Source organism: Prionailurus viverrinus, chromosome C2 (assembly GCF_022837055.1).
Source record: "Prionailurus viverrinus isolate Anna chromosome C2, UM_Priviv_1.0, whole genome shotgun sequence".
Taxonomy (NCBI): domain Eukaryota; kingdom Metazoa; phylum Chordata; class Mammalia; order Carnivora; family Felidae; genus Prionailurus; species Prionailurus viverrinus.
Window position 1 is genome coordinate 34898454 of NC_062569.1, and position 22610 is coordinate 34921063.

A 22610-nucleotide genomic window follows, 5' to 3' on the forward strand; every position below is an offset into this window, starting at 1 on the left:
AAACCCCATGGCCTAAACAAAAGAAACAGAATACTCTTTAATGAGAAGACAGAAAAATTAAGGAGTCATTAAATTAATTGGTAAGAACCAACCTAGCAGAGAGATTTCAGTCCCACAATGCTGTTTTCTAAGCAGTGAAAGTTGACTGATGCTAGCTAGCTAAACTCCTGTAAAACTGGTAAAATCAGAAATTCAAAAGTAAACAGCTGTCAAGAACAAGATTTTGGAAACTTGACTGAACAAGAACCATTTCAAAAAAAGAAAGGCACAGTGGTGTAGACCTAGCTGTTCATAATCTACTCACTAAGCTAGGCTTAGAGATCATCTAGTCCAGTCCCTCAAAGAAAAGCAAGTCAAATGTAAAAGTCTTCCTTTCAGTTTTTCGTAATCTAGGTCATTTGGCAAACATTTGCTTCCAGGTCCTAATGCCAATCAGGTATCCTTACCTAGGACTTTACTATTGGTCTTACATCCACTTTATTTATCAGCCAGCATTCCAGAGGGCAGGAAATCTAAAACTGTCTTCCATTTTCCACTGTGTCATAAAAACAGGCTTTAAAACCAACTACTGTAATTACCAAATTAGCTTCTCCTCTAAGAGTACTGATGGGAGTCTACACTATGGGCAAGTTCTTCAGCTCTATGGATGCGGTGTGTTGGACAAAGCTCAGACTTCAAGAGACTTCACTGGAATGAGGAACAATGCTCAGTTACAGGGTGGTTAAGAGGGAGGAACTGGGCAGCTTTCCAAGTTCTGGCTGGATCTTCAGGATGGCTGTATCACTGTGTTTAAAATGTTTTAACTTCCCAGACTATCCAAGCTGTCCCTCCTCTCATTCATCCATCTGAACAATGTAAACAAGGCATTCTGAATAATCTGCATACTCCTTTTCTTTCCTAGCAACTGGTGTAAATAATAAAAATCCAAGAACAGAGTATATAAGATCTATGGAACTCATCAGACATAAGCAAAGCAGATGAAATTAGGTGGACTAAATAAACTTTTGTTTTCCCCCAAATCCCCACTGAAATGACACTAAAAGGATTCTTTTTTTAGGAAACAAATTCTTTTTTAAAAAGTATTTATTTAGAGAGAGAGTGGGAGAGGGGCAGAGACAGAATCCCAAACAGGCTCAGTGCTGTCAGTGCAGAGCCCTACATGGGGCTTGATCCGAGGAACTATGAGATCATGACCTGAGCTGAAATTAAGAATTGGAAACAACCCAACTGAGCCACCCAGGTGCCCCTAGGGCATAAATTCCTTAGGATACAGAAAGACAGAGGAGACCTCTGTAACAAAATTTTGGAAGCTAGAAAACTGGCAGAGGAATTTAAACAGTTAAAACACTAAAGAAAACTAATCCTAAATCAGGAGTGAGGACAGCATAGAAACAACTTCATTCACACATCAGGATCCCCAGTGGCATCTCATGGAAGGCAATGCTAAAATAAACAAAACTGCCTGAAAGTCTCTGTAACAAGCAGGTAAGAAATAAGATACCCCAGGTCCCCACTCCTCTCCTCCCCCAACCTCTGGACACACACAGAAGACAGCAAGTTTATTCCTCGAAGAGGATAAACTAGAGGGTCTCCAGTCTGAGGGATACCTTATACATCTTTCGAGAGGAAAATAGGAAATTATGAGAATAGAGATTGAGACTAAATGAAATACCAGATGCTGAGACACCAACCTGTTTTCTACTTTGCATCCAGAATGATGGTGATTTAAGCTCAATCTTACCCCTTGGGCTGTAAACCCTAACCAGCCTAAGGGGTAACACTTACTAAAATATCAACAACCTGCGAGCTATATGTCAGCTAGAACAGTACCTGGTGCAATGTTAAGTGTTCATTAAATTCACAAGATGAACATATGGACCTTGAGCATCCCTAATCAAATGGCCCAGCCACATCCATAGTGTGAAGTCTGTATCGAGCAAGACCTCTCACAAATTCAGGCCTTTTATCTGCTTCTTAGACCTCTCCTCTTAAATGAGGGCCCAAGGATCATCAGATGCATGAAGAAAATCTCTAACAGGAAAGGCACAGATCAAAATGAACCAATAACAGCAACTTGAAGGAAGCATACCATGAAGGAATAAAAGAAAACCTCAAAACAACAAAACCTATCATTCAGACCCTGAGAGAAATAAACTTTCATCCATACACAAGAATAAGATTTTAAATTTTTTTTTTTAACGTTTATTTTTATTTTTGAGACAGAGAGAGACAAAGCATGAACGGGGGAGGGTCAGAGAGAGAGGGAGACACAGAATCTGAAACAGGCTCCAGGCTCTGAGCTGTCAGCACAGAGCCCGACGCGGGGCTCGAACTCACGGAGAGCAAGATCATGACCTGAGCCGAAGTCGGCTGCCCAACCGACTGAGCCACCCAGGCGCCCCAAGAATAAGATTTTAAAAGTACAATAATAACAAAATGAGACTAGTGTAGGAGGCCTAACATTTCACTAACAGTTCCACAAAGAATACAGAAAGCTAAGGAAGGACATCATCAGAGAAATGAATCAAGAAAATCTCTCAGAAATAAGTGTCCAATTAAATAAGCTTGTCTAATACCCAAAAAAATGAATTTGTTCATAATTGACCTCTACCAAGGCCCACCATCATAATATTTCAGAACAATAGGGACAAGGTCCAAAAAGCTTCCAGAAAGAAAAAAACAGATCGGGTACCAAGATCAGTAATATAAACCAGTAACACTTCAATAATAACTAGAAGCTAGAAGGCAATGGAACAAATGCCTTCAAAATTTTGAGAGAGAATTGCCTCCAGCCTAGAATTCTGTATCTAGTTAAATAGTCAAATATGTTTTAGAGGAGAACAATGGCAGTTTCGGAAAATCAAGGTCACAAAAAACTTTACTTCCAATAATAATCCTTCTCTCAGAAAACTACTGAAGGACATGCTCCAGCCAGATAAGGGAGTAAACCAGCAAAGAAGATAGGGGATACAGGAAACAATGGATCCAAGTGAGAGGCAAAAGGAAGGCCCAACCTGATGGTGAGGGGATATCCATGATGATAGGAGATTTCAAGGAAATCTGGAGAACCACCAGAATCTAATGAGAATTAACTGTAAGTACACAGAAAAATAAGCAAAGGAAAAAAGACAACTCCAGGGAAAACAATTGCAGGAAGGGAAAGCTACACTATACTAAATGGCTCAGCTATGAGCAGTGTTTACAATAGCTCTAAAAATGTAAACACTGAAAACTGATGTAATCAAAATCATCCAACTATAGTGGGAGGAGGACAGAAAAATGGCATGTATGTTGTATAAGTAGCAGGAGAGAGAAAGGTAAACCCTCATCTTCTACAGAGTGTTAAGTCACAAGAAATGCCTAAAGCTCAGTAACAGCATACGTTATCTAGAGATGTAGAAATAAATTCCAAGAGAATCAACCAAAAGAATTAAACTTCTACTTCCTTTAGGAAGAAGATATGATAGAGGGAAGGAAGTGCTGCTTTTTTTCCTTGAGCCTTGAAGAACTTTATACTTTGTGCACAACTTTGACTTAAAAACACTCCATTAAGAAAAAACCTACCACCAATGCTAAATTTTATGTATATTTTACAATTAAAAAAAAGAAAGAAAAAAAAAGAAAAGCCTGCTAGGATAGAGAGAGAAAATGCAGGGCAGAAATGAAAATATTGATAGAATGGAAAAGAAGTCTACAGAAAGAGAAGACTGATAATCATTTCCAACAATTAAAGAAGGTACTAAGGGCATTAAGAAAGGACAAGGAAGAATATAATAAGTGACTTAAGTTTATAAGAGAAATTCCACTGCCATAAGGAAATCAGTGGCAATAAAGATATAGTATTTTCAAATCCACATTAACATTCTTTTAAATTACTGGTTTAAAGAAAAAAACCCACAAAAGAAAACAAGCAAAAAGACAAAACAAAATCCTTTTACCTGCTTTTCCAGAAAGTGTGCAACTCTGGTCCTCTGTTCTTTTGGAATGGTAGGAAGAACTTTATCAGCCATGCTAAAATCCCTTCTCATGACAGCTGTCTGGTATTCCAGCACTGAAACCAAGAGAGAGTAGCTAACGATGTTCAGTTCTTTATCCCCCAGATAAAGCCTGTTGTCTTTAGGAATATAGCCCAGAAGATACATTGTTCTGTAATAGAAACAGAAACTAATTTAGGAGTAGGCCCAAATTAGTAGGTAAACACACACACACACACACACACACACACACACACACACACACACACACACATACATATGCTACCTCTTGCTCAAAATCTTTCCACTTTGATGCAATTTTGATCAACAACAGCCCATCTATTAAAACTCTAACACTGAAAAATCAGGCCCATCACTGCTACAGGCCAGCAATAAGTTTCGTTTAAAAAAAAAAAAGAAAGAAAAGAAAAGCATAATTTTAAATTCAGGATGCTTAAGACACAAGCAAAGCAATTCTCAGTTACCTATCCAAGTGGGCAATGGTGACTATTTCTCCTCCAACATAATAATTTAATCTGTTCACAGAACTCGTGTAAATGAAGCAGTCGCCTACCCACAGCCCTGTTTTCACAATTTCCTGAATCTCACCAAGAACCTGCAGAGAGAAAAGAGTCTATTATTACCTTATTCAGCATTAGAAATCCAGTTACAAAAACTGAATATGATTGGGGGTGATAAGGGAGATTAAGAAATGCAAAGTAAAATCCTACTTCAAGAAAGAAAATATTTCCCTGGAATTTCTATCTTCTTTTTTCATTTAAAAACAGATTCCTGGATGAGTATTTATAATATAAAATCTCACTGCTGCATCAAAGCTGTGATCTAAAAAGTGTTGACCTAAATTTCTTATATACATGAAACTGGAATAGGAAGTATTTCATAAAATCTTCCAGGAACATCTCCAGGATAGGTGATTTATCTTTACCATTTGAGAGCTCATTTAAATCACTGGGTAAAATGTCTTAAGACCAAAACACCTTCTAATTTCCTTACTGAAAGATATCAAAGTCATCTGAAGATTCCCTAAAATCAAAGTACAAATAAATATCTTTTAAACATATATACTTTCAAACTCTGATCTTTGAGCCAAGGCTTTAATCTTCACATTTCACCAGAATTCCTTAAATGTTTACTTTCCTCAAACCTAACTTAACAGAATATTAAAATCAGTGAAGTTAGGTTACACGAATATAAATCATTTAAGAACGAGGGTAAAGTTGTGCTGAAGCAGTCACCTCAAAGGCATCTTCAATGCCATCTTCTGTAACTCCTTCATGTGTTTCCTGTGCAGCCAAGACTTTCTCCGACAGATACTTAAGGATAAAAAATGACTCCTCAGTGGCAATACAGACCAGCTCTCCAGAGTCAGACCAGAAAATCTACAACATGACAAACAGAACAGACAAATGGTTTCGGATTTCCGAGTGGTATGACAAACTGCATACACTTTGTTTCTTATAAGATTCGTCTTAGGACAGTAAGTACGCATTGAACAATTTTATGTAGTGCATAGTGGGTATATACATACGTACACAGATACACGAACACACATATATATATACACACACATGTGTATGTATATGCATTTAGAGGGTGGGCTGGGCTATTTGTTCTAGAAATGGAAAGACTAAAGGGAGACAGGAAGGAAACTGTCAGTGAACAGTGGATATAATGTAATTTAGGAGCAGCAGCCTATTCGCTATTGCTCTAGAACAGTGTTTCTCAGCCTTTTTTTTTTCCTATTATCACCCACATCCACCCACCCAGGAATGTTTTTAGACATTTTTCTCCTAATCACCCTCACCTACAAAATTTTAAATCCATAGATACTATATACATATTATACATATACAATTATATAATACATGTTATATATAAAATTATATAACATATATGCACACTGTATATACACACATATAATATATATACTTGCATAACATATAAATACATGTGAATATCTATGCTTTATAGATAAAATTTTCTTCATCCTCAAGAAGCAATTTTTGCCGTTGGGGTACTAGTGCTCACTGAGAATGCATGCTATAAAAGATAGAACCAGGACCCAAGAGAGGTGGATTTGTCTCCAAAGAATTTTGTGACAATGAAAGCTGTCAAAGAAGCAGGTAATTCCATAAGGTAGAAAACTTTGTCACTGGAGACATTTACCTAAAGTTTAAATAGCATCAGGGAAACTATGAAAAGCCTTTCTGATCTGATCCTGGATCTTTCCAAGTCAAGACCTTTCTGACTTCTTGTCTTCAAAGCAGGCTTTTCATACTCTGTCAAACGCCATTTAAAATATGAATAGCACTTGGCATTTGTATAAGTTTTCCTGCTTTTCAAAATACCCAATGTCTACCACCTCATTCAAATACTGCAAGTCTGATTTTCTAAGCAATCTTGAAGTAAATGACACTGTGTCCAACACAATGGAACCAGGACAGCTGGGTACAAGGACATTTCTTTGCCTCAGGGACTCAGAGCTCCTCACAAAGTTACACATTCTAAAAGTGACAGTGGAGGGAAAACTCACATGTTTGGGCTGAATTTCAATTCTGCGTATGAGTTCTGTATTGTCCCAGTCATAGAAAGCTAAGCCGTTTACAGATCTGACTCCCAATAAGAAGCCTCCATAGATACCTGAAAAGAAAAAAGATTTTTGGGTAGATGTTTCTGAGCCATTGCAAAGCTTCTAAAAATCTATCATTTATAAATAGCACTCACTTTCTGCTCCAAAATCTGGTTTAAAGGATTTTTTTTCCTTAAAGTTCTTAAATATCTTTACAACACTGTTGCTCTCTCTTATTGCGTATCTGGGGGGAAAAGGAAGGCAAACACAGCATGTTATATACCAAACCATACTTCCATCGAATGTCAGAAATATCTTCAGGTATACTTGAGTAATGAGTTATGAGTTTCACACTGTCTGTTACACAAATTATTAGGGTTTACAAGCTATTTTAAAAACTGAGAAAGACCCAACATCCCTCAGTAGGTGAGTGATTAAACCAACTGTGGTACATTCATGCAATGGAACACTGCTCTGCAAAAAAGGCGACCAATTACTGACTCATGCAACAACATGGACGAATCCCAAAAATACTGTGCTGAACAGAAGAAACCAGACATATAGACTGGATATTGGAGTTTCATCTATATGAAACTCTAAAGACAAATCTAATCCACATGGTGAGAAAAAGCAAATCAGTGACTGGGGCCAGGGAACTGACTATTAAAGGAAAACGAGGATTTTCTGGGGATGGTAGAAATGTTCTCTGTCTTTGTGCTGGCGGTTATAGATTGTATACATTTGCCTAAAGTCACTGAAATGTTCACTTAAAATAGTACATTTAATTCTGTATAAATTATACTTCAATAAAGGCAACTTAAAAAATAAAAACTTTTGTTAAGTGGCTCAAGAAGTTAGCCACATTTGGCAACAACTTACAACACTGTATATTCAGGCGTCTTGAAAAAGGGGGACTGTGGCTGTTGCTGGACATTCAAGAGTATTTAAGGAAGTGATCTGATGAGTGTTCCTATCAAGATAGGAAAGATGCTGAATAGGACCTTAGCTGGATAAAGCTAAAAAAAAAAAAGTGAACTATCAAAACAGAGAGGTATGGTGAGAGAAGAATTCATGAACTATAATTTTGTTTAGGATGGTAACAAAATACATTTAGAAATGGAGCTGTGTATATATGAGTGTATTTAGGAAATTTATGAAAAGATCAAAACAAATTCCTACTCTCAGTGTATCTTTTGTTAAAAAATTTAAAAACATGCATCTTATATGCAACACTGAGGCTCAGGTTACTCTGTTGAGGGCAGGGGCAATAAAAAAATATGGAGGAAACAAAACTAAGAAAACTATGAAGATGTACATCAGTTGTGTGGTCAGGTGGGGGGACTGGGGGGAAGTCCTGGTGTTTATTATGAGCACAAAAAGGAATCAAAAAAGAACCACTCAGTAACCAGTATCTAGTATAAATAATTACAAGAAATTATAAATAACCAGTATCTAATATGATAATTCAGAGTTAAATGATTTTTCCTGTTTTTAATAAGAATATTTTATGAACACTCTAAATTCAAACAGAATTTGTTTTAAATATAGGGGGTGGGTAACATCACAGAAAATACGTTTTAAAGAAGAGTCAATGAAGTTAGCATCAAGATGACATCAGACTGTAGTCTCTCCCAACTAGCTCGGGATCCTAGCAGCAGCTCAGGACATTAGCTCATAGGGAAAGCCTACCTCGTCTTGAGCCCATAAGCACCAGGCCCAAATGCAGGCTCCATCAAGGAAATGGGTGCTGGGCTCCCAGTTTAATGGGATTAGTGGATCAGCCTGAGTGAGCCTGCTGCATACTGAACACAGAAAGGGCAAAGACAGCTCTGGTGAGAACTGTTCTTGAAAGGCAGAAGCACAGCCAACACCGAGCCCTGGGAACATGATTCATACAGCCACACACAGATGACCCATCTGCAGTCAGGGCCAGCGGGACAGCACAAGCCAAAACTTACTCTGAAGAATCATGGGCCCATGCAAACTCCTGGGCAGATCCAAAGCTTTTGTTTCTCAGGGCCATTGCTGTATAGATGATGTACTCGCCATCACCACACACCACGACAAACCTGGAAATTATGGAAGCCAGAGAGAGAGAGAGTAGGATCAATGACATGTGGAAGTTATGAAACACTGATTCCTCTGCATAATAAAATATTTCTGATGACAAATGCTACTTTGGTTGACTTTTTTTTTTTTATTTTTATTTTTTTTAACGTTTATTTATTTTTGAGACAGAGAGAGACAGAGCATGAATGGGGGAGGGCCAGAGAGAGGGAGACACAGAATCTGAAACAGGCTCCAGGCTCTGAGTGTCAGCACAGAGCGTGACGCGGGGCTCGAACTCATGGACCGCGAGATCATGACCTGAGCTGAAGTCGGCCGCTCAACCGACTGAGCCATCCAGTCGCCCCTTCAGCTGACGTTTATAATTGAATCTAATATCTTCTGAAGTTATACATTTCTTCAAATACAGAGCTAGACATAAATATTTTATCAACAAATCCCAAAACATATCATGAACATGGGCATTTGCTGAAAATCTTACTGCAGTGGCCTTCTCTTATAAGCAAAGGAGACTTGAGGCAGGAAGACAAGAATGGCTGCTGATGCACAGGGGGAGGATTCTAATAATACAACGGATACTTGTTGAGCACCAAGATGCCTAGAACTTTGCTCATTACATTTACACCATTAGGAGGCACTATTTGTTGCAAGACTATCTTAATTTTAAAGCACATCACTCAAATGAATAAAAATACTCATTTTTAATGACTGTTAAGTTTATCAAAATAGAGTATTTTAACATTTAAATAATCAGTAAAAACAGGATGTTGCACAGTCGAGTAACATTTTCTCCACAGATATAAAACAACTCTATTTAAAGTTGCATTGGCTGTATTGGCTGCTACCAGATTGCCAATGCTGAAATGCAAAACTTATAGGAAGAAAAAGCTTTGTGTTATTTATAATGCATTCTTAATCTTCCTAAGAAAATTACATTAGAAATAACTGTGGATGCCATTTACTGAATGAGGCAGCATACCTGGTTTACATAATTTGTCTTTTTCAATACTCAGCACTGAATTATAAGATGCCCAGATCTATTGTAAGTGACTTTTAAAGAACCACAGGCTTAATTAAAACTCATGCTTGAAACTCCTCTCTTGACAAGATGTTGGGTGCTTTCTAAATCTTAAGAAACGAAACTTGATGGTTCAAATTATAGCTAAGAAGCAGAATTATTATCAGTCCCCAAATTGTTTCTTTTTTTTTTTTTTTTTTTTTAATTTTTTTTTTTCAACGTTTATTTATTTTTGGGACAGAGAGAGACAGAGCATGAACGGGGGAGGGGCAGAGAGAGAGGGAGACACAGTATCAGAAACAGGCTCCAGGCTCTGAGCCATCAGCCCAGAGCCCGACGCGGGGCTCGAACTCACGGACCGCGAGATCGTGACCTGGCTGAAGTCGGACGCTTAACCGACTGCGCCACCCAGGCGCCCCTGTTTCTTTTTTTCTAATATAATTTATTGTCAGATTGGCTTACATACAACACCCAGTGCTCATCCCAACCCAAATTGTTTCAACGGACACAAGCTTCAGAGTCTGCTTTTCTTCTTAAGTCAGTAAGTATTTAGAGCACCTAAGTACATGTTACCTGCCCTCAGAGAAGCACAAGGACACAAACCCAACACATTTAAGATGAGTAAATACAAAACTATTTAACTGTTCAAAATTGCATGGTGGGACAAAGCCAGGAAGGCAAATATGCTTTCCCCTTGCATGCCAACTTAATCAACTGGTAGGGCTGCCTGTGGCCATGCTGAGGATTGTGAGGCCAGGGCAAAAGCTCATGAGGAATGCCCACCCTAGAGGAAGAGCAGCATATGCTGTGGATTTGCAAACCCACATATCTAACAACACAGAAGCTCAGAGAGAGATTGTGGTTGACTTACCGCCCATTAGGATTGTGCTGAATGGTCTGAGGGTATATTTCACAACTGCCCATATCCTTTACTGCCAGTGGCAGTCTTTCTCCATCTTTAATTTCAGCATCTCCCATTGCTTTTAGGTTGGCCTGCTGGACTTCTGAATGCTTAGCCCAAATTATCTTTCCATTGGCATCCATGGACATGGCAGGTTCCTCCCGACCAAGCTAGAAGAATTAACAAATGGCTCATAGCAATAAAAAGAAAACAAATAAAACCACAAAATAAACACTTTCTATTTTCGTTTAACAGAGGGCTCCATCCTTTCACTTTATTTTTTTTTAAATTTTTTTAATGTTTATTTATTTTTGAGAGAGAGAGAGAGAGAGCGAGAGAGAGCGCATGAGAAGTGGAAGGGCGGAGAGAGAGGGAGACACAGAATCCGAAACAGGCTCCAGGGTCCGAGCTGTCAGCACAGAGCCCGACACGGGGCTCTAACCCACAAACTGCGAGATCCTGACCTGGGCCGAAGTCGGACACCCAACCAACTGATACACCCAGTTACCCCTCCATCCTTTCACTTTAAACCTCCAGTGTTTAATCTCTTGTGCTTGCTTAATGAAAGAAGAGCCAGTTTAATAAAACTGGTGACTTAGAAGATGACTGTACAAAAATACAAGGAAAACTGCTTCCACTATGTTCATTTATTCAGAGAGAGTATAATTAGAGATTACCTTAACAATGATGCTCCCTTCATCATAGCCCAGAGCGACATTGTTGGACCCTCTAAGACTGGCCACGCACCACACCCTCTCCATTCCATAATTTAATGTGCTCTCAAGGCGATACGTGCTTGAATGCCAAATACGCACGGTTCCTAAAAAGAACAATGTGAATACTCCCTTTTAATTTGAACATCTAACGATGGATTAGGTCAGATGAACCAGCCACAGCGAAGTCCTTTTTTATTAGCTTCCTGGCAGCATAAAGTTTTGATCTACAGTCTGTAGGTGATTTTATCAAGTAACAAATAAATAAACAGAAAATTACAGGTAAGAAATGTGATTTTCCGTGTGAAATAATGTATTTCCCGGGCACAGTGCCTACTATGTACCTGCAGATGCTTGATACACATGATCTTTTATGTTCACTATAATCCTGTGAGGTGGATATGTCTGCTCCCATTTCATAATCTGCCCAAACCGCACATCCGTGAAGTGGCAGTGCCTGAATCTGACCCCAAGTTTGTAGACTCCAAAGCATTGACAGGCTTTTTCAGTTTTTCGCTAGGACTTCTGGGTGTCCTCTTATTTAAACACATTAGGATGATGACGACGATGACAATAACAATGTCCCTTCATTTTATAACTCAAATATTCTATTCTAATAAAAACAGCAAACCTAATTACAATGCCAGGCACTACCTGGCTTAAATATCTACTTTGTAATTAAAAGCACAGGAATAAACATACATTTCTAACTTACCGTCTTCTGAACCTGTGATGATGATTGGCAACTCAGGATGAAAACTGGCACAAGATACATTTTGGGCATGTCCCTCCAGTGTCTGTACACAAGTTTTATTCTGTAATCAAAAGACAGCAAGACACAGAAAACATTTTTTGTGTGTGAAAAGTAACTTATCTTTAATTTTTCCAGTGCACATACATTATAAATGATAGTAGTAATGATAATCTATATAGTATTCGACACAGAAAGTTTTGAAACACAATTATCTTATTGTGTGCATACTTTCTCTAACTCTTTGATAGTACAGGGAAATGTAATTGCAACCATCCTATTTAAAGAAGAAAACACACACACCTCAAAAGATCTGGTGTTCATTTGAATACTTTCTCGCCAAATTCCTAAGGTAATGTCTTTCATATTTTTATTTCTGTACTTAAGCACAAATTTGAATAAGGTTCTAAGTAACACTGATTTTCTAGGCTTCATTTTTTTTTTTTTTAATGTTTATTTATTTTTGAGACAGAGAGAGACAGAGCATGAATGGGGGAGGGCCAGAGAGAGGGAGACACAGAATCTGAAACAGGCTCTAGGCTCTGAGCTGTCAGCACAGAGCCTGACGTGGGGCTCGAACTCACGGACCGTGAGATGATGACCTGAGCCGAAGTCGGCCGCTCAACCGACTGAGCCACCCAGGTGCCCCTAGGCTTCATTTTATTAACTGTTTATGGACATTTTGATGTGAGAAGGAAAAAACAGAAACTGAATCTGTCTCTTAGAGATAAAAAGCATAGTAACAAGAAATCATAACTAGGTTTGCAAAGTCTATGTGGCAAAATGGCTATAGCATGGCTGTGTCATGATATTATTAATCTGCTAGTTTCCAATTATAAACAAAAGTTTACCAGTGAGGATATTAGAGGATGTAATAATTCATTTTAATCAAATGTTTAAATTTCTAATTTCTACTTTAAAAAAATTTTTTTTTTCAACGTTTTTTATTTATTTTTGGGACAGAGAGAGACAGAGCATGAACGGGGGAGGGGCAGAGAGAGAGGGAGGCACAGAGTCGGAAACAGGCTCCAGGCTCCGAGCCATCAGCCCAGAGCCTGACGCGGGGCTCGAACTCACGGACCGCGAGATCATGACCTGGCTGAAGTCGGACGCTTAACCGACTGCGCCACCCAGGCGCCCCTCTAATTTCTACTTTTAAATGAGAAATAAACATGATGGCATTTTATTTTTAAAACCTTGACAGGCATTTGTTTTCATTTTTATGGAGAACTCTGGGATCACTGTTTAGGTGTAAATACTGAAGCCTGAAGTTATTTTGTGCTATGAATGGAGTTCAATAACCCAAGTTTTAACTGTCCTGTAAGAAACAACGAAATCCATGTCTAACATATGGCAAAGTAAGGTTATGAAAAAACTGTACCTGATAGTCCCATATTTTAACAAGACGGTCATCTGCGCCTGAAATGAGGTATGGTTTGTCGCCACCACTGTAGTAATCGATGCAATTCACGCCTTTCTCATGTCCTTCCAGAGTGAAGTTTGGGGAGGAAGACCCCAGCTGCCACACCTTTAGAGAACAACAGCATCTGACATTCAATATGGTGACTCGCCTTTCACAAGGCAGATCCACCACACTTCTGACATGTCATATAAAACACCAAAGCACAGGGGAGGGAAATTAAAGAATGTACATTTTTTTAACCCATTTGTTTCTGTTGTTTCTTACTTTACTTGAATTTATAGGGGGTAGAATAACTATGGCATTCTCTGAAAATTCCAATTTCCAGGCTTCATCCCTAGAGATTTTTCTTTATCCCTAGAGATTCCCCAGAAATCTAGATTTTTTTTTTTTTAATTTTTTTTTCAACATTTTTAATTTATTTTTGGGACAGAGAGAGACAGAGCATGAACGGGGGAGGGGCAGAGAGAGAGGGAGACACAGAATCAGAAACAGGCTCCAGGCTCTGAGCCATCAGCCCAGAGCCTGACGCGGGGCTCGAACTCATGGACCGCGAGATCGTGACCTGGCTGAAGTCGGACGCTTAACCGACTGCGCCACCCAGGCGCCCCTAGATTTTTAATTGAAACCCCAATGGTCCATAGGCTATAGTGTGAAGAATAATACTTTAAGGGTAAGAAATGATTTTATGAGAATTTTAACATAAAGATCATGAAAGTGAATTTAAGAAGATCTATTAAAAAGAGAAAATTACCACTTAACTAAAAAATTTTAAGTTGTAAAAGTAGTCAAACATTACTAGAGCACTAGTATTGAGCTTTACCTTTACAAATATTTCCTGAGTGCCTCCTACACGGGAGGGGAGGGTAAAGATGTGTAAACAAATGTTTACCATTGACTGGATCAAACACACTTTACTAGAGCCAAAGATAAGACAATTTATGTTTTCATGATATGCCTAATTTAGTGACGCAAGTCTGAAACTAATTCAAAGTTTCCAACTTATGTCAAAAGCAAGGACAACCCAGCAAAAGGAAAAAAATAAGGCCAAACGCTAAGATATTCAGAGAGGTATCATTTAATAATTATCACACAAATAACATGTACCATTTTCTATAAGTTAAAGGAAAACTAACAAAAATGTTATACAGACATAAGTATACACACATAAGCAAAAGTTAATGCAATATATAATTTTAAATCTATGCATGTAGAGACATTTTAAAAATCATAATGGAAAAAGGAGTATGGCTGCACTCTTGCATCTTGTATTAAGCATCTAGTACAAGCAAGGTACTGTGTTGCTTGCTACTGAGTATCTGTTTGAGGGAGTGGAGGTGACACATAGTTCCTGCCCCAAACATCAACATTTCGGGGGGATACAGATTGCCATACACACATCAGTTATCATTCAAAATGAAGGCCATAATGGAGACAAAAGGAATGGAAGGAAGGGACTGAGCAGGACTGCCTCTGTCTGGAGATGAAATGGGTGTCTGAAAAGAGCTTCTCAGAGTAAGTAATTGTGCTAAGCCTTGAAAGATAAGTAGTTCTCTAGAGGGGAAAAAAAAAAAAAAATCAAAAGGGAGAATAGAGAGTGTCACAAGCAGAGGTAATAGCTGAATATGATTATGTGAACATTCATGGCATCTCTAGAGAATGGTGGATAGACCAGGGTTATAGGAGATGTCTCATCATATTAGCTGTGGCTAGTCTTGGAAACCCTTGTAGTCCACACTAAAGTACTGGAACTTTACTCTCAGACTAGAAACTGAAAGATGAAACCCATGTTATAGAAAGATAATTGGCAGCAGTATGGAGAAGTAGAATAAGAAAGAGAGAATGGAGGCAGATGAAATTTAAATGTAAAATAGATTAACAATCAGCAGAGGTCAACAATGAATACACTAAAAGGAAACAGGAAATAGAGGAAATACACTAAAAGGAGAGGGAACAGAAGATTCTGGCATTTTTCTTATTCTGGGTTTGCGGTGGTTTAGGTGGTTTAAAAGTCTTTCAGTATACTGCTTTGATATGGAAAAACACTCCTTCCATTAAGAGCACCAAGTTGCAGTTAGAGAGGGAGGGAGCCAAACCATAAGAGACTCTTAAAAACTGAGAATAAACTGAGGGTTGATGGGGGGAGGGTGGGTGATGGGTATTGAGGAGAGCACCTGGTGGGATGAGCACTGGGTGTTGTATGGAAACCAATTTGACAATAAATTTCATATTAAAAAAAAAAAAAAGCGCCAAGTTGCTACAATATTCTTCTAAACAGAATTATGTCCTTCTGGATCAAAGTGAGAGATCCTATTTTGACTTCAATACAAGCTTTTGAGAGAAACTTATAATCAGGAATAACTTTCTGGGTAGCCAGTAGTAAAACACCTAAACAACTGTATTTCACCACCATAAGTGATACAAATAGTGGACACCCTACCTTGATGGTCCTGTCCAAAGATGCACTGGCAAACTGGTTGTTATCTTTGGGATTAATCACAATCTGCATAACATAATGGGTGTGTCCTTCAAACACTTGTGAGCAGGACCATTTTTTATCCCAGTCCCAGAGCTTAATAAGCATGTCATCTAGGCCAAAAGAAAGTCTTAAGTTAGTTGCAATTTATATTTCTTTCAGTCAGAACTAAGATGCAGTCTCTGTGCTTTTTAAGGCAGCAAATCTAAGAGAAATCATACATTCCATGACTTAAAGAATCAGAACTGAATACATTTTTCAAAATCCATATTTATCCTAAGAATAAACTTAACTCTCTACACAAGAGCGGAGATAAGATACAGAAATTACTAATGGCAAATACAAAAGTTTCATGAGAAAATTTAAGAAAGCCTCAGTGGGCTTTACAGAATGACAAAAGAATAACACAAGTTTGATTAGAATCTAAGTATGACTGAATAACGGGGTCGGTGACTAGGGAATAAGCATTCCTCTTATATAAACGGCTAAAAAAAGCTTTGAATTACTTCTCTCAATTTTAACTTAAAAATGTTTCAAAGAACCATTACCAATTCAATGCAACTTGTCTTAATTGCCCTCCAAAGAGTCCACTGTTTTAGATGGAATACCATAGAGCAAAGTAGCCCAAGTATAACCTGAGTAGGGTATATGGCAATCCAGCAAAAACTCACTTACCAGCATGTAAATTAGCTTTCTGTTCAGATGTTTAATCATCTAGACCTGTAGGCCTTCCCTGACAGGAACTGGAAGAAGTGCTATACAAATCCTAAGCAGAGTTGATATTTCATTAAATACAAAAGCAAGCAGCATTGATAGCACGCTAATGGATTTAAATAGTTTAAAGGGTGCTTGGAATTAGAACTCTACTTGTAATGGCAGTGAAAGAATTGCACGTCTTGCTGAATGAAAATGAATGACTCAAAGAGATGCACGTAACCAAAAGAAGTCACTTCTTACCGCTGCTAGTGAGAATGAAAGGCTGGGTTGGATGAACAGCAATACAGCGAATGTAGTCCGAGTGTGCTTCAAACATATGAACCCTCTCCAGAGTGTTGTAATTGAACACTCTGATCTGCATATCATCCTGGAAATGAAAATCTAGAAGTCATTACTACTGTTACGAAGTCAACTGCACAAGAAAAGTGGATTATAGGCTCAAGGATTAAAGTCCAAGCTTCAAAACATTACACTAATTAAAAAATCAAGAATTAAATCATCCACATTATCACTGACCAGTTCAGAAATTGAACCGAAGGGATTAGAGATTCACAGAATTACTTACCGCTCCTGTCACAACCCAATTCTTTCTTGCAACAAACTTTGCAGCTCGAACAGGAAGATCACATACTTCAAATGTTTTCACCAATGTCTTTAAAATTAATAAAAACACACACACTTTGAGTTATGAGAAAATAACTGAAGAATCTATTGTTATATGTAAAATATCTATTTATTTAGATCACTTCTAATTTAAAAATATTTTCAGGCTAAAATACAAAAGTTCAACAATCAAATGAAAAACACAGACCAATCTTCCCTTCTTTAACAGTTTCAAAATTAAAATACTTACAAAGGATAAAAGAGAGCAAATGTCCACAAGATGAAATTCCAGATCCCCTGTGCTCCAGCCTGCCCTTTCCTTTCTCTCTAGCCTCACCTTTGGCTACTCCCAGCCTTACCTTTCCTCCTCCTGAAAACCTACCCACAGATCCTTACACTCCCCTTTCAAAACACAGCACCTTCATAATTATGTGTTTAATGTCAATCTTTCCTACTAAGCTCCCTGAGGGTAGGAATCTTTTCACCACTGTATTTCCAGAGCTTAGAACAGTGGCTGGCAAACAACCAGTGTGTAACAACTATTTGTTGAATAAATTGGCTTAGTTTATTTATTAAAGCTTACTTATTTATTTAGAGAAAGAAAGACACCACAAACAGGGGTGGGCCAGAGAGAGAGAATCCCAAGCAGGTTCTGCACTGTCAGCATGGAGCCCGATGCAGGGCTTGAACTCACGAACTGTGAGATCATGACCTGAGCAGAAACCAAGATTCGGACGCTTAACCGACTAAGCCACCTAACACCCCTGCTTAGTTTTCTTTTTAAAATTAAACCCGTCAACTCACAAAATAAACTCCTAAAAAAGATGCAGTTGTTTTGTACATCTCAGCAATATGTTTCCATACAAATGCTATTTACCTGTCTTTAGTGAAGTTATGCTTTACACAGTGATTTAGATATCTCTTCAAGTTGTTCAGAATGGAATAATATACACAGGATAAAAGTAGATAACTAGGAGACCCCTCCTAGAAAGAACAGGGATAAATGCATCTTTTTGTCCTCCTACTTTGATGCCTTATTTTTTAAAATTCTGAAAATCAAGCTATCATTTTGCAATATCTTTTTTTGTACCAGAGAGTAATGGAAAAAAGTACAATCTTACTAACTGATGAACCATGTGCACTAAATAAAAAGAACAGAAGCCAGTAAACCTGAAACTAATGTAACATCGTTATGTCAACTATACTAAAACAAGCAAACAAACAAAAACTAAGTTACAAAAAAAAAAAAAAAAAAAAAAGAATAGAGACAGACCTCAAAGATTCTTTACACAAAGACATTAAATGGGGAAGCTCCAACCTGTACAACCACTGTCAGTTGATTACAATACAGACACTGAGAGCAGAAAAAACATGCAGTCTCTAAGATGATGGACAAATCCACGAAAGCTTATGAGTAGTCAATAAATCCAGGGATCTGCTGAGCCGTACACATAAAGCAGCTGCAGAACAGTCATGGTTCAGGTCCATGTTAAGTGCTATGACTGATACAAATAACACAAGAGACGGTCTCCACATTCTAGAACCTAAACAGTCTAAACGGGAGGAAAGGCTATACACTCAACAAACACTCAATGTAAGTCAGGAAAATAATGATTAATACTTGTATGGTACCTTACAGGTCTCACACACAATTTTATCTAATTGGATTTAATCCTTTTGATACTCCTGTGATATAGGGAAGGCAACAATATCATCTTCATTTTAGATAATTAAACTGAGCCTTAACATGGTTAAAAGGCTTGCCCACACCACTTAATTGGCAGGATGGCTTCAAATTCCAACATACTGATTTTTTTAATCATTGGACTCATCACCTCAAAGACATATTTGAAATTCAAGTACATTTGAATATACTTCCAAAAACTTTTTGCCTCTTTCAAGAATTTTGCTCTCAATATACATGAGTGCCAAGTAGCTTCTGTTGGTGATAGAGGGGAAAAAGCAGGGAGAACCAAAAGAGACAAACCATTCAACAAAGACTTACTGAGTGTCTACTATAAATCTGTCAGATATGCACTTGGAGTAACAGTAGGAAATAAGACTAGGATAATCCCTGTCCACCTCAGAACCACCATTCTTGAAGAAAAGAAGGAAATTAGACGACAAGTTACCAATGAGGTAAATTATGAAAGTGGAAGCAAGCGTCCCTGCCAGAGGGCATAGGAGGGCACAAAAGAGAAACATGAGGCAAAGTGGGTAAAGATAAAGCAGAGTTACGTTACAGGAAAACCTAGAGAAAGGTAAGGGAAGTACACCTGGGATTTAGAACACACTACAGTGAAATGACAGCTGAGAAATGGCTAAATGGAGCGGAGACAAGGGATCCCCAGGAAGAATTAGGAAGCGCAGTGAGGGCTCGGGGAGGCACCAACATATCTGTTTAGCATAAAATCACAAAGATTTTAAACGTGTGAATGCAGGAGTAGATAAAAAAAAAAAGCAATTAGCATGCATATTATCTCCATTAATACAAATGGATTCACAAGATGAAGATGTGAAATTGCAGAGGTGAGAATTCCTGATACAGTGAAATAGGGATAAATGGAATGTTCATTATTCATTAGCTCAAAAAGTAATTATTGAGTGCTTTCTACGTGTGAAACAGTGTTATCAGCAGTAGCATAAAGCAGAGAACAAAGTGTTAATGTGTATAAATTGTCACTGATGGGGTTTTGGTTTAGTGTGCAGTCATTCTGTGTCATTAGTGACATAAGACTATAACGGTGTTTTTACGTTTATTCCTGGCCTTGATTTCCTAAGCCTATTTTTGCCATCTTAAATTATTCAATGTGAGGTTTGTCGGGTATTAAGAACTTAAACGTGGATGTTGAAGGTAATTATTGTATAAGTAGACACAGAAGTGTATGGAATATTGCTGACTACATGTTCTGTATTTTGAAGGAAAAAGATTAAGAATGGTCAACAAAAAGGAAAACGAGACAACCAATTTGAAGTTAATTATTTACTCAGATGAAAAAGAGCAAAAGAAGCATGTAAGGCAGACAATCCGTATAATGCATATTTTAATATGTGTGATCAAAAGCTGACTATAAATACTTCTCTGACATACTCTATAATTCATATGGCAGATTGAAAGTTATCTGCAAATAATTATATCAAGTACTTGGGAAAAATAAATAAAATTAAAAATCCCATTCTTAGGAACGTTAGAATATTCACTGAATAGAAAATTAAGTACTATTAAATACTTTATCTAGAGCAAGTGACCTTATATTGGTGGCAATTTCCTTAATTTCAAAGAAAAGTTAATACTACCTACGTCAGAATTTAACATTTAAATATTGTGTATGACAAGACCCAAACGTTTTATCCCACAAGCTATTACCCCATAAATGTTAGTTCTGCTTTACTGAAAATACTTTGTACCAATCTATTTGAGAAAGCAGTCTGCATATAGCTAGTGGATTCTATTTCTTCTCTTTCATTATAATCACTAACACACTATTTCTAAAAAGTCCTTAAAAATTCCTACCTGTGTTTCATGATTCCACACGCACACACTGCCATTGTAAAGACTTGCCAACATCCATGGCTCTGTAGGATGCAAATCCACACTCTTAACTCGATCTGATCGAGCAGTTAGCTTTCTCTTTATATCAAGTCGCAGAGGCTAAGGAGAAACAACATCAAAAACCCACAAAACATTAAATTGCTACGCCAAATAAAACATATTTGAGATCTCAACTGAAACACTACATTAACACGCATTAATAGGCCTGTAAAACAATTCAGTTTTTACTTTGCTAAACTGTAGGCACAGTTTCAGGTCTAAAGCACCTACTTCTTCACTCATAAAAACATATGAGTACTTAAGTTATTTTTAATTTACAGTAGTTGTTGTCAAACTTGTTGGCTTCGGGAATCTTGTACACTCTAAAAAAATTTACTAAAAAGCTTCTGTTTATGAAGTTTATATCTATTGATACCATGTGAAATATTAAAATTGAAACAACTTAAAAATACTTATTAATTCATTTTCAAATAACAAAAATAAACTCATTACATGTTAACTTAACATATTTTTATGAGAAACAACTATATATTCCAAATAAATTTAGTGAGAAGAGTGGTAGTGTTTCACATTTTTGCAAAACTCTTTACATTCTATCTTAATAGGAGAAAGTTGGTTTCTCATATTTGCTTTGGCCTTCAATATGTTGTTCTGGTTGATGTTAGTCTCATGAAGATATGTAGATGGAAAAAGAGAAATATTTAAATAACTTTTTTCAAACAGCTATGAATATTCTTCTTTCATACACGTTAAAACTTGACAAGTGGTAGTTTCTTAAAGGTTAGTTGCAATATGAAAACTGAAACCAGAGCCTGATGTGGGGCTCGATCTCATGAACCATGAGATCATGCCTGAGCTGAAATCAAGAGTTAGACACTTAACCAACTGAGCCACCCAGGCAACCCTTAAGGACACTGACTTTTAACTTACAAAAAAAAAAAAACCAAAAACTGGTAATGAAGAATATACTAACAGTACAATTTGGTGACACTATACCAGTTCAGTTTTATCTTCTACTACTTTTACACCAACAGTGCAAATTATCAACATAGTGAAAAAGGCCAATAGTGTCTTACTATAAGGAAAACAGTTTTAATTTGTGAACCTCCTGAAAAAAAATGGGGGACTCCTAGGAGACTGCAGATCACATTTTGAGAACCCTTGGTTTACAGAGTATCTACGTAAGCATACATAAAATATCCACTAAATCACAATGTTGTGCCCATGTCATGAGTGTCCTATTCGAAAATATTCTAAAGTGTTATTCATGAAGTCTTAGTAATCCTAAACTATATCAATCAAAACAGTATGATACTAGCATAAAAACACATAGATCAATGGAACAGAACAGAGAACCCAGAAATAAATTCATGCATATATGGTCAATTAGCCTGCCAAAAAGAAGCCAAGAATATACAATGGGGAAAGGATGGTCTCTTCAATAAATGTTTGGGAAACTGGACAGCCATATGCAAAAGAATAAAACTGGACCACTATCTTACACCATAGTTAATTTTACAAAAATTGACTCAAAATGGATTAAAGACTTGAATGTAAAACATGAAGCCATAAAACTAGAAGAAAACATAGGCAGTAAGCTCCTTGACATTGGTCTTGATGATTTTTTTTGGATCTGACACCAAAAATAAAGGCAACAAAAGCAAAAATTAACAAGTGGGTCTACATCAAATAAAACGCTGCACAGCAAAGGAAACATCAGCAATGAATTTCATTTCATTTCATTTCATCAATGAAAAGACAACCTACTGAATGGGAGAAAATACCTGCAAATCATATATCTAGATAAGGGATCAATATTCAAAATAT

The 22610-nt window shown here is 37.4% G+C and overlaps 1 protein-coding gene across 1 annotated transcript in view; it reads right to left on the reverse strand.

Moving 5' to 3' along the window:
- COPB2 (COPI coat complex subunit beta 2) overlaps positions 1–22610 on the reverse strand; it is a 31819-nt gene that overhangs the window by 4574 nt on the left and 4635 nt on the right. The window contains exons 2-15 of the mRNA XM_047874741.1: positions 20745–20882; positions 17193–17279; positions 16868–16994; positions 15875–16023; positions 13396–13542; positions 11979–12078; positions 11228–11370; positions 10521–10720; positions 8523–8633; positions 6720–6808; positions 6529–6635; positions 5231–5374; positions 4460–4590; positions 3939–4146 (exon numbers count right to left, since the gene is read on the reverse strand). Coding sequence (XP_047730697.1) covers positions 3939–4146; positions 4460–4590; positions 5231–5374; positions 6529–6635; positions 6720–6808; positions 8523–8633; positions 10521–10720; positions 11228–11370; positions 11979–12078; positions 13396–13542; positions 15875–16023; positions 16868–16994; positions 17193–17279; positions 20745–20882 — 1881 coding nt within the window. The remainder of the gene's footprint in view (positions 1–3938; positions 4147–4459; positions 4591–5230; positions 5375–6528; positions 6636–6719; positions 6809–8522; positions 8634–10520; positions 10721–11227; positions 11371–11978; positions 12079–13395; positions 13543–15874; positions 16024–16867; positions 16995–17192; positions 17280–20744; positions 20883–22610) is intronic.